The following is a 13,264-nucleotide window of genomic DNA, read 5'->3' as shown; positions in this document are numbered from 1 at the left end:
TGGGATCTCCACAGACTGGGGAGAAATATCAGGATTTGAAATGAGTGAAGGTTTGGAAACATCTGGAGCCCTCACACGAGCTCATTAGTCTGCTCATAAAGCAGAGTCTTGCAGAAGTCTTCCCTTAATGGAATTAAAACCAACCCCAAACAACCCCTGTGGGAATGACCAGCTCTTGGTGACTTTGGGAGGCTGTTGGGGCCTTGGGGTCTTTGTCCATCACTGGATGGAGCTGTGTGATCAGAAACTGGGTGGGGGTAGAAAGCTTGGTCACCCAACCTGTCCCAAACTACCCACAGTGTTCAGCCTCCTGCAACTCCCCTGGAGGAGATGCAGAATCATGGAATGGCCTGGGCTGGAAGGGACATGAGGGATCACTGATCCAACCCAGGCCCTGCACACACCCCAAAATCCCACCCTGGGCACCCCTGGAGCAGTGTCCAAACTCTCCTGGAGCTCTGGCAGCCTCGGGGCCGTGCCCATTCCCTGGGGAGCCTGGGCAGTGCCAGCACCCTCTGGGGGAAGAGCCTTTCCCAAAATCCAGCCTTTCCCTGATCCCCAGCCATTCCCTCCCTGGCTCCTGTCCCTGTCACAGAGAACAGAGAGGAGCTGCAGACCCTGATGAGTCTCCCCCCAGCCTCCTCTTCTCCAGCTGAACAGTCCAATGCCCTCAGCTGCTCCTCCTGTGGCTTCTCCAGACCCTTCCCCGTCTTTGTAGCCCCCTTTGGATATTTTGTGTCCAAATCCAGGTCTGTAACACCGTGGAAAAGGGGCCCAGTAATGAGATATTTTTGCATTTGGTGCAAGAAAAGTGCATGTGCACTTTCAATGGATGGAAGGTCAGGAGCTGAAATTACCAACTGTTAATTTAGGGTCTCTCCCAGCAGCCCTGGGAGTGCTCCTGGCTCCAGCCAGAGGGAAAGGCTCTGCAGCTGAACACAAAAACTTCATGAATATACACACAGGTATGCTGGGCTGATCAAGGGGGAAATCAAAGCTGAGACCTTCCCCACAAAGCCTGTGCTGGAGGAGCAGCCCCCTCAGCAGAATTCTGTGTCCTGCTAAAGGCAGCTCTGCACAGGTGAGCCCAGGTGAGCAGCAGGTTCTGCACTCTCTGCAGCCATGTGGGATTAAGTGCCACAAATCCTCACCCAAATGAAAGCAACCTCATGCTCCAGGTGTCAATTGATCACTGGGAAGGTCAGGCAGCAATTTCTCTCTGCTGTTAACATCACTGCACAATGTGGGGTGTGTGGGGTGTGTGGGCACATGTGAGGGAGAGGGATAGAAGCGAAGCAATTTCTCCTGTAGCATAAGGTATTGACCAGGGGCAAAATAACTTCCTGCAGCCAGGAGTTTCCAGCAAAGGAACTGCCCCAGTGCTTGGATTTTACCTTGCTGGGAGTTCTGGGTGCCCAATTTAAAGCACCTCTAAGGAGTGTGGTTTTGGTGATGAATTTCAGGAATACTTGGGCTGTTTTGGAGCCTTGGCATTGTATTTGCTCTTCTTGCATTAAACCTGCTTTAGAGCTTGTCCTGGTCCTTCCCACAACCTCCTGCACTTTTTCTGCAGCCCCATATTAAGATCCTGAAAAGAACACATCAGCTCTCTTCACTTATACATCACCTGTTTGCCAGTTAACAGAGTTTGTACCCCAAAATCCTGCTGCTTTTTGTCTCTGTATGTGATACATCAAAGGGTACTGAAAAGGTTAATTAAATTTGGAAGCCAGTACCCAGGGATGAATGAAATGATTGCAGTACAGGGTGGCATCACTTTAAATGAACTAATTCTTTTACAGCATGTAAGATATTTTCTTGTTCCTCATAAACTCAAGATGGTGCATATATGTCTAAAATACTAAGTCTCTGGAAAACAAGTGGATTTCTGAGGATATATGTTACAATATAGGAAAAGGTGGGGTTCAGAGTTCAGAATTTTTATCTTTAAAGCTAAATTGCATCTCCATACACAGGCAGATGTGCACACACACAGTCTTCAGGAGTTGAAACAACAAAAAAGTGAAAAATCATTTCAGCTGTGGCAGATTCCATGGCCAAAGAGCTGGGAAATGGTGGGAAGCCCTGGACATCAGAAATCTGAAAGATGTGGGTGTTGATATTTAGGGTTGGCCTCATGCTGTGGCTGCAAAAATCTTTTTTCCTGACAAAACTGGAATAGCTTTAAAGGATGTCAGGGACTTGCTCATGTACAGAACCATGGCTCTGGAGATACAGATTCTATTTCTGCCCCAGCCATGGGACCTGTGCATCTTTGGGCCAATTCATCCATGGTTTAAAAAAAAACCAGTAAGTGCAGGCAGAAACGTGGAGGGAAAAAATACTGGCCTAATCCTGATTTTTTTTTTAATATATAACTCATTACATCTTTTCTGTCTGCTGAGTTGGGATATTGGAAGATAAAAAATGGAGATGGATGAGGCAGAGATGTTTTCTTTGTTCCCCTTTAAGTTCCTTTGTCATCTGCTGATGTGTCCAGTGGCTATTAAGAAAACAACATCTATTGAGGCTGTCTGTAAATTTACAACACAGAGCTGTTAGAGCTGTTCCATGTTCAGTCCTTCTGTCCCATGGTGATTTCATGATATTGCTGTGCTTTGGGAGTGGACAGGATTCCAAGAGTGCAATTTTTCTGTATTTTTAATTTCAAGGTGATGTTTCTTCCCCCAAAGACAGACTTTTGCTCAACACATGCCATTCAAAGCACCTCTCTGCTCTGAGGAGGTTCTGATGAGTTCAAGCACAGCAGAATAATTTCCTGTCTTCCTTGGGCCAAAAAGTTATTTGGTTTGATTTTTATTTTTAAAAAAGAGTGATTTCCTATGGACTGTCCAGTAGGAAATGCTAGAAAGAGGCTTGGTTGGCACACAGTGCCAAGAACTCGTCCTGTTTAAGCTTTTATGTTTTCTGTTTATGCAGAACCCAGGTCAATTTGAATGATATATTTATCTGAAAAAGGGCACTTGTCCAAGTTAATAAAAAATAACAGAAACTTCAGGCAGAAGTGCCTGATGAGGATGTTACATGCATTGTTTGGAGCAGACAAGCCACATTCAAAGACTTGAAGTGGTTCAGCAATTTCCTCAGATAATAATTAATTTTTTTCTTGCTTCCTTTGTTGGGAATCAGGAGGTCTTGTCACAGATTTTGCTTACTCACAATTGAGGCAAACACAGGGTGATGTTGGTGATGCTGAATTTGAGGAGGATTGAGGGGAAGACAAAACAAGGAGCAGTAGAGCTGAAATACTGCATCCCAAAGTAGGGAAATAAATACAGGGACAGTGTATGTAAATAAAAGGCTCATTATTGCGGGCACCCAGTGTTTATAAATAAAAGACTCATATTATTGTCAGCACCCTTGTTTGCATAGTATTCTGTGTTGTTTTGGATCTCCCTCTTTCCCTGCATGATTATTTTAGGAAGATGTATTTCAGATCTTAAGACTGGGCTGTTTTAGGCACAAGGATTCTTTGCACATCAGTTTGTGGCCTCTAACCCAGCCCATTTAAACCTGCTCTGGCACGTGCCCTTCTCTGCAGCCCAGCTCTCCAACATGAAAACACAACCCTTCATTTTAATCAGCAGAGAGTGAATCCAGTGCTAATAGCACTTAATTGTTTCTCTAAAACGCTCTCGGTTGGTTTTGGCAGCCGGGATGAAAACAATTCCAAATCCCATCAAAGGAGCTGATCCACACCCAGCATGTCCAGGGTGAGGGGTTGAGAGCCAGCGTGGGGTGGCCTCAGATCCTACACGAGGCTCTGTCATCCCGCCCTGCTCACTCCGTGATCTTGGAAGGTCTGAGGGGGTAAAAGGAAAAAAAAAAAAGAATAAAACAGACACAGAAAATCTTGGTCCATGCCCCTGAAAATATTGTGCTGACGGTCTCTTCAAGCACACACCTCTATTAATCTTGACTTTCTTGAAGCCTGCCCGCTAGTTTGAATTTGTATGCGACATCAAACATACCTTTTCACATATGTTCTTTCCAGATTTTTTTTAACAGTTACTTAGCAGTTTATAGAAGGAAGTGAATGATCTCATCAAGCTGCTTAGAAATTAAAAAAAAATCTGTGCTTATTAATTATGCAGGATTAGTCTAATTATAATTCAGCAAATTAATTAGCGACAGAAGGTGTTCTGAAACATTGGAGTACATTTGCATGTTAAATGGAGAGGCTAGTCTGTAATATATGTAAATTTATGCATGGCTTCATAGTTTAATTTAAAAATTTGCAGCTGCATATGGTATGGGAGCAGGTGAAAAGTCAGTTTTAGTTTAATGATGCTAACAAACATTGGATGCTGTCCTGTCTTAGGGAAGGAATGCGCTGAATGCACCCCTATCTGCCAATCCATAAATCTGTCATAGGAATATAATGTTACACCAATGCTCGGCTTCAAGGTCATCTGTGCCTAGACCCAGAAGTACAATAGGTGCAGATCTACCCTCTGAATAGCCCTGGAGAAGGGAGGAGGCAGAATGTGCCTGGGTCCTGAGCTGCTGGGATGTAAATCTGCCTCTTTAGCAAATGAATGCGCGTTTATTCCACACAAACCCAGTTTGGGGACAGAGCCTTCACAAATGAGTGAGAGCTCTGACCTGAGTGATATCCACCCTGGCAGGTGTAAAATGGGATCCCAACCTTGCTTTCATCCCTAATGTTCACATCAGTGCAGTTCTGTGATCTCCTGGAGTCTCTGGGAAGTTATTTCCAAGTGCTGCATGAACTGCAGGGTGGGGAGTTTTTGTGTGCTGGGCTCTGCCATCTGGCAGCAACAGTAAAAACCAGCAGAGCCAGCAGAGAGAGGCCACTGGTGTAATTGGTGCTCACTGCTCAGCCTAGCATGGCTCAGCAGACTGAGGTTTTGGAGAGACATGGGCTGGGAGGATGGAAGAGTCACAGGAGAAAGGAACTGCAGGTTTCTCTCGGTATGGAAAAACGAGTGGGGATTGGGGTCTGTGCTCATTTGACACCTCTGTCAGCCTTTCTGGGATCTGCAGGGTTTGCAAAGTAGATCTGGAGATAAATTTGCACCTGTGCAGAGCTCTGAGGATGAAGTGATACCAAAAATGACTGGATTTAAGCAGGACTGCAGTGTCCTTGGGCCTGTGTTTGGTGACACGGCCCAGCTCCAAATCTTGTGTGCGCTGCTGATGCTGACAGGAGTGAAAAGAACAAGAATTTGGCCATGCTTTCCAAATCCTGCTGGGTGTTTTGTGTGGAGGCAATGAGCTCTATGAAATTTGTGTCACTATTAAAAAGAACCAGTAAAATCCCAAGCAGGACTTGCAGGAATGGGATGTGGCTGTTGCCTGGAAAAGCCACTGGTTCTGTGCAATGGGGCAGGCTCTGAATTTCCCTGTGCCTCGACTTCCCCATCCCTGTGATGCACAGAAGCCTTTCCTCCCTGCTGTCCTTTGTGCCTCCCCTCCTCAATAACAATTTCACAGCGTGGCTGGGCTGTGCCCAGCACAGTTGGAGCCCACAGACACTGTAATAAACCAGGGAGCATTATCTGAAGGTCCCTTTCAGCAGCCCGTCAGCCCAATCCTCTCCTCTATTACCTCCCTGCCTATTGACTTTTGATTATGCTCTGGCATTTGGGCCCGTGCCAAATGGCATGAATAATATGAATCTTACAGGATAAATAAGCTTTTACCCATTGTCTTGGAAGTTACTGGAAAGTTTTGGTGTGGGAGGAAAGGGGAAAGCCCAAAGGATAAAGGGGAAACTGCTCAAATTGCAAAGAGTCCTCCAAAGACTTTTTGGAGAACAATTGCAATTACAAACACGCTGTTAGTGTTGTGTTTCATTTTCAATTCGAGCCCATAGAGTTCAATTATTATTTTCATTAATGGTGTCAGGTTTTCATCAGAGTGCACAAACAAGGAGGTTTTCCTTGGAGATTTTGGGTTTTTTCCCCCTAGCAAATGTGGGCATGGGAAAGAAATACATTGAGCAGTGAGAAATGACTGCCTGGGTACCTGGCACGGCACTCTCCCCCCGCCCTTGTTCCTTAAAAATGGGATCATCTTGCAGCAGAAGAAGCATTTATTTACCCCAAAGAATGTGAATTTAGTTGTGGCAGTGTGTCCCGGCTTTGGATGAGAGGGACACAATCTGCTTCAGAGATGAAAATTGCAAAATGTATAGAAAATCCACAGGAAAAACAAATCAAGGTTTCTGACGCATTTAGAGGTTGAGTGACACATTGCAGGTTTACATTCAGTTATTTTTGGTTTGAAACTAAACTTTTTCTAAAAAAACACAACAAACCTACTAGATAAAGGGTGGAGAGAAATATGTTGTTCCAGGCTGCAGAGAGAGGGGATATTTGAGGAGGAATTGTTTTGTGGCTGAGGAGAAGGACTGGAAGTTGGACATGGATCCATTGTTGTGGACTTGTGTGCAATGTTCTCTCTTGCTCCATCTGAAATACAGGATATTTTCACCCCATGTCTTCTTTAATCCATTGCAGAGAGTGTTACCCACCCAAGTGTGAGTAGGACACCTTGGCATAGCAAAAAAAAAATAATTTTAAGATTTAAGATGGGCTCTGCCATGCTGCAGCTTTAAGGTTGTTTTTTAAGTTGGTCAGATCTCTTGGACTCCCTTAGCTGACTCCCTAACCCTGTTTTTGTTCCTTTTTCACACCTATCTCCAACACTGGCTTTTTGAGCTCAGGGTCACAGGAAATCAGACACTTCTGCCTTCCCCCAGGCGGCAATTCAGGGCTTAGATCCTAGATAATATTCCCACATCAAAACTTAAACTTTAAACCTAAAATCTAAATTGGAGTGAGTGACTGCAAGAAAAGTCACTTAGAAAAAAGTCTAACCAGGCTGAAGAAATTACTTTGAATCAAGGCAAGAGGATGGAGAAGTGTTTCTGGTTTGTCCCATCAGAAAATGAGGTTTCTGTTGGGTGTAGGAATAACAGGCATAGTGTTAATCTGCTTTCTGGTTTGTTTGGTTGGTTTTTTTCATTTGTTTTGTTTGGGTTTTTTGTGTGTGTTTTTAGTTGGGTTTTTTTTTTTTTTGGTTGGTTGGTTTGTTGTTTTTTCTGTGCAACTGGAGTCTTTCTATTAAAAAACCCCAAGTGACAAATGAGCAGCCAACTCCTCTTCTCCTGGCCTAGGCTTGGGATCTCATCATCCGACTCCTGCTCCCTTCTCTCCCAGCAAATCTCTGACAGACTCAGAAAAGTCTCCTGACCTACATATGTTGGTTTTCACGTTTGTTAAACTGGGTTCACACTTTATGCACAGGAGTTTTGTGAAGATTAATTAGCTGCTGTTTGTGGAGTATCATATAAATACTCTGGCTCACTGCAATAACCCCACTCATTTCTCACACAGTGGAAGGTGTACATTCATTTAAAGTGCCTTTGTGCACTGCCTGATCCCACACTGACTGTAACTCCTGCAAAAAAAATGGGAAATTTTCTCATCAGCTCCCTAACAACACACCCTGACAGAATAGATCAAAATTACTCCAGAGATAAATATTCAGATTACAAAGAAGTCTTCCACTGTGATATTCATTAAAATCAGGATGGTGATATCAAATAAATGCAATTAATTGATTTGAAACAGCAACCTGCAAATCTGGCCCTTGGAAAGGAAGGAATTTGAAGTTGTGTGGGGCTCTGGGCAGGGTTTCTTGTCACACTTTTCTCAGAGGTTGCCATGCCAAGACACACACAGGTGACCCGAGGGGAGGATCTGACCTGATCCAGAATTCCCTTGTTCTGATGGAGTTGGAGTCAGGCCCTCACTGCAATAATAACACTTTTGCAGTTCACAGGATATTTTAATTTAATATTGTTACACTGATACTCATAGTAACAACTTCTGGTTTTTCTTTGTTCCCTTTGTGATGTTTTGGAGGCACTGAATTATTTAAGCAGAATTGCACTGTATCTTTATATTTTCCTTCGGTTTTGGGATTACAGGATTTGCTGGTAGGCAAATTCACAATTATCTTAGATGGTAGGCGTGTTCTCATGCCAAAAAATGACTGAGGCCACAACTCCAGATTCCACAGCAACCCCAAAAAGCCAGAAGTATTTGCTTTACAAGGGAGAATTTTTAGTTATGTCCAGAATTTTAGGTGTATCTAGAGGCTGTTCCCAACATACAGCCAATGTTGGACCTCTTGATTCTGTACCTCTATTTTAATGAAGCATAAAAGGTGGATGGGGGATTAAAATTATTAATGGATTGATTTATTTTTTTTAAATTACACCTTCTGCTGCATGTGGGACTGAGCTTTAGGGCTTCTGCCTAGTCCTGCCAAAGTCACCAGGAGGATTTTTCTGACTCCAGCAGGATTTGATTAAGGTCAATTTGATTCTTCCCACTCATCTGAGGTGGATAAACATCCTCACAGGTGTGGAACACAGGTTCCAGTCCTAGCCAGGTACAAAACCTGATTATTTGGGCATAGACAGGCAAGATGGGACTGTGGGTCAAAACCTGCTTTGGAAACAATTTAACTGATGCAAGACCTGGCTTCATTTGCCCTCACCCTTTCTCCATGCCCACGCGCCCCTCAGCTGTGGTCGGAGTTCTCCTGGTGCTCCCCACCAAGGACTGCTCAAGGTATTGCTAAAATACAGTTGAGATAACACAGCTGACTTTGTCCTGGGGGGAAAAGGGGCAGCTCCACCACTCCTCAGCTGAGCTCCTGGGCTTGGTGGGAGCTCCCAGCAGGAGGAGCAGTAACTTTTAAAATAGCTCTAAAAAGAGGGAGGCAGAGTTCAGGTGGCATTTTGGAGACCTCTCAAGTGCCTCAATCTGTACCCAGAGAGGTCAACGACAAGAGAGACATGACAGGAACAGAAGTCTGAACTTATATCTGAATTAATTTCATGTCTGTGCATTAAGTCAATCTACTTTTCTATAGCAATGCCAGAGTTTTCAGGGGTAGTTATTGAAATGTGTTTAGATTTTCCTCCACCACCCTGAAATAGTGAGAGCATGGGCCAAGGTCCCTTTGCTTGCCTGGAGCCAGAGTCACCTGCTAAACCCCCACCTAATTCTGTCCTTAGCAAGGCTAAAGATTGGCCAGAAACATCCAAATCAGCTCTTTTTTTATAATTCTGTTTTTAAAAATTTTTTTTTCATGTATATATAGGTTAAGGCCAAAAACTGGCTAAAGTGTCTCATTTAGAGAAATTAATAAAATCTTTCTGCAATTCTCCTGTTACCCCTAAATCAGCTTCATTTAGAGCTAAACCTTCCCTCCTGTTTGCTCCCCCCCAAGTCATTTTTATTCTAATGCTGCAATAAATATTAATGCCTTTCCCAGATGCAACATCTTAAAAAAAACCCCACATTTATACATGCACAAACACACATATATATGTATATGGGTATATATGTTATATGTATATACAACAACCTTCCAAATACTTCATACAGATGCCCACTTGCAGCTCAGTTTGACTGGAGGAACTCTGAAAAAGAGAAAAAGAAAGGTGTGGTTCAACTGGGAAAAAAAAAGAAAAAGGAGAAAAATCCTTGCGTGGGCAGCTGAATGAAATTAAATCTAAATTTTGGGGTGATAAGAGGGAAATTGTCATAGTGCAGCATATCTAGTGATCTCCAACAAACAACTTAGCAAAATAAATATAAATTCTGCCACGATGTTTAAGTACTAAAGGAAAACCCAGCTCTTTCTGAATTTTGTGATGTCTTAAAGCAGCAAAAATGTCAGCATTTTGAGCTGTTCATCAATTCCATAAAGTCAAAGCACCTCTAGGAGCCCTCAGTGGGATCCCCAGCCTGCTGGGGTTCAATGTCCAGGCTGAGCCTGCCAGGCTCCGTGGCTGGGATGTGTTTGGTGCAGCCGGGGAGGATTGGGAACCTCAGCGCTGCGGCAGCTCAGGGACCGGGCAAGTTTGGTTTCTGTGGTTTTTTAATGGCCATTGCCCCCCTCAGCACAAATCAGCCCGGATTTAATTGGAATCCAGCTTCATTTTCAAGTGTGCTGCTGGTTGGTGTTTGCTGGGGGTCTGAACCCTGATTTTCTGTAGGCATTTAGCAGAAAAAAGGGATTTTTGTTCCTTGCCACGCCGTGCTGCAGAGTTAGCTCGTGGATGCTGTTAAACGCACATTTGGAGTTTTTGCCTCTCTGTATCTGCCTTTTAGGGGCTGTGTCACTCACAGTCCCCCAGGATCTGTCCTCTCCCCCAAATCAGCCCAGCTGACACAGCAAGTTCTCTCCCACTTTTCCCTGCTCATTTTCTTCGTTCTTTGGTTCATGTTAATCATTTTTCTCATCTCTATTAAAAGGGATGCAAGCATTCAAAAAATTAAAAAATAAGCTGGCCATTTTCCTGCTTAATTTATTTTTTATTTCCTTAGATGTAACAATTTGTGAATTTTTTTTTGGTGGTTTTCCTGCAGAATCATCAGCCAGAAGCTCATTGATTTTCATGTAAAAGTTCCTTGTCTTGGTTCATTTTATAGTTTGGTTTCATTCTGGAGTTTTCCTTTGCACAGGCACATCTATAAGCTGTTTATATACCTGCAAATATTCTTTTTTATATCTCTAAGAAGAGGGAAAGAGAAAAAGGAGTGTTTGTGAGTAACATTTATGCCTCACATTATCCTGTTAGTCTCTGAGAGTGCCAGTGTGCAGGGGATTTTTCCTTCTGAAAACGTTTTTATGGATAAAATCTCACCAAATCTTTTGTATAAAAGAGGTCACAGGTTTTAGCATGGACTTGACAGGACTTATTTAATAAAATATATTCAGTGCTGCTCCCAAGGCATGAAATTCTGTAGGATTTTTAGTTTGGAAGCCACGGAGGTGCCCAGGGCTCTGTTGGCAGAAGTTGCCCTGTGAGAGCTGAGCACTGACACCTTTGTCCTGCTGAACCTCAATGTCCTGCTGAAGGGAGACCTGAAATGAGAAGGAAATGTGGAGAAAATAACAGTCTCACCTTGAGAAAATAAACATTTAAAAATATCTAATATATTTGTGAGATATTAAAGGGAATAATAGTAAAAAAAGATGACATTTTAATTGAAAAGGGTCCCTGGCCAGGGTGGGTTTGGGCAGTGGTTTTACATGGTACAGTCTGTGTCTTTTTTGTGGGTGAGGTTTGCAGAGGGGTTTGGTTTGTTCAAGCAACACACAAATGGATCCAACCCGTGGCTTTTTCTTTGTATTTTGGGCAGATGGAGGAGAAATCTTGTGGTGGGAGTAGTGCAGAGAAAGTGGCACTAACAAGGGGAGCAGATTTCTGTGTTATTGTCTTGTGCTGGGGCTGGTTTGGAGGGTGTTGTTGGTAAACCCAGGAAATATCCATCTTTCTCCTTTAAAGTTCTAATTCAAGGCATGAATGTGTGAGTTCTGAAGGGACTTAGGGACTGCGGTAAAAAATCGTTGTCATAGTAACAGAAAGGGAAATAGGCCTGGCTCACCTGGGACTTTAACTTACTGCAAAAGCAGATTTATTTTTTTTTAAAGGCAAGCACTCAGCAAGAGAAATAAATAAATAACTTGTTCTTTGTATTCAAAATCAATTCTTCAACTATTTATTTTTTCTTGTATATGACTATTTTTCCTTCTAAATCTATCTCAAAGTCTTTGATTTATTTTTTTAATTATAATTGTTGCGGTTAAACCCATCTTGTCTGACAAAAAGAAACGGAAAGAATCACGGAGAATATTTTCACTTGCAACAGAGGATGCCAAAATATTTCTTGCTTATGCCTAAATTTTGAAGACTTGTTTGTTCCAACAACTGTGGCTTTTCACACAATTTCTTCACCTCTGAAATGTCCAGATTCAATCAGAAAACAAAGGGGTGAATCCTTTCCTGCGTGGATGTGAGACAAAATTTGGTGGAATAGCTTAGGGAAAAATTCCTGCTTAATATTTCTCTAAACTCTAAAATCTCTAAAATCTCCATGCAGTGTTGGGTGAGTCACCAAACAGGCTGGAGATTCAACCTGGGTACATGACAAGCTAAACTCTACAGAATAATAAACCATATGAAGAGGGGTGTATGTGACAGAGCAAAAATAATTGGCACGAGAACTTTGTGGGATATTAATGGGTTTATGTGCTCGGACAGCGTGAGCTGTCATGTTTCACTCGAGCTCGTGTTTTCCTTATCCTCCCTCCAAATCTAGGTAGGAACAATCTGGGCTTTTGGCAGTTCTGTTCCTCTGCTTTTGTGACAGGAATCTTCAGCAGAAAAAAACATCATCAGGATGAATCCTCATCCGATTCTTCTCTGAGCTGTGTTTGCTCCTGGGTTTTTCATACATTCCAAGGCTCATCTGCCTCGGAGTTGCCCTGTTGGTTTTGTGGTCTCCACAATACCATTATCCTTCTATATTGTTTCATGGGAAGTCCCTCCAGACAGCCAAAGAAAGACCTTGAATGCGAGGGAGAGATAAGAAAGAGACTAAAATTGTGTGGTCAAACCTGTGGAGAGGGAGTGGGTGTAGATCAGAGGAATGATGTTCACTTATCCACGGTGGATTTCAGTCACACTGGTTATACTTTAGCTGTTCTTTTTTGCAAATTCCATTTATTAGAGTTTGGTTTGTTTGTGTTTTGATAAATTCTTGCAGTCCTGTAAGATCCGCTATGATGCAAACCACTTCATGTACATTTTAAACCAGAATATAACAACACCTCTTGCTGTGGTTAACAGAAGTGATCTGGTTCTTTCTCTTTCCAGATTCTTCCTAAAATTTTTTCTCAAGTGCAATCAGAATTGCTTGAAAACAGCAGGAAACCCAAGAGATATGAGACGATTCCAGGTAAGTCTTACAAGGCTCAGCATTAACCTGTCTGCCTCTGTTCTTCTTCTCCTTTCCCATCTCCTCTCTCCTACGCTGCTCCTAACAAACATGATGACAAAAGCCATATCAGACAGTGTTTCAGTTTTTCTCCATTTGTTGTGTTTAAACCTTTTTTTCCCTTTTTCTTTCTTTTCCTTCCCTCTTTCTCCACCCTGAATCCCCAGGGGGAAGTGCTGTACTGTACCAACCAGCAGTGGATATTTGATTTGACACCCTCGGGCAAAGCACTCGCAGATCCAGCTGCCCACAGCAGGGATCGTGCTTGTGATATTTAGATGCCTCAGAATTGTTCAAAGTAGCTCTGTACGTGCTACACAAGCAACCTCCTCATTTCCTACCTCTTTCCCTGTTATTTTTTGCTTTCTAACACATCCTCCCTTCAGCTCCTTTAAAAAACAACAACAACA

General features: G+C 42.9%; 1 protein-coding gene across 8 annotated transcripts in view; it reads left to right on the top strand.

Moving 5' to 3' along the window:
- EBF2 (EBF transcription factor 2) overlaps positions 1 to 13,264 on the top strand; it is a 123,923-nt gene that overhangs the window by 77,459 nt on the left and 33,200 nt on the right. For all 8 annotated transcript variants that reach the window (XM_071454649.1, XM_071454652.1, XM_071454650.1 and 5 more), the window contains one exon: positions 12,734 to 12,815. In XM_071454649.1, coding sequence (XP_071310750.1) covers positions 12,734 to 12,815 — 82 coding nt within the window. The remainder of the gene's footprint in view (positions 1 to 12,733; positions 12,816 to 13,264) is intronic.

Source organism: Agelaius tricolor, unplaced genomic scaffold (assembly GCF_023055355.1).
Source record: "Agelaius tricolor isolate 1412-34295 unplaced genomic scaffold, bAgeTri1.0.p SCAF_41, whole genome shotgun sequence".
NCBI classification, from domain to species: domain Eukaryota; kingdom Metazoa; phylum Chordata; class Aves; order Passeriformes; family Icteridae; genus Agelaius; species Agelaius tricolor.
The sequence above is the reverse complement of the archived record's forward strand: the minus strand, read 5'-3'. Positions and strand labels throughout refer to the sequence as shown.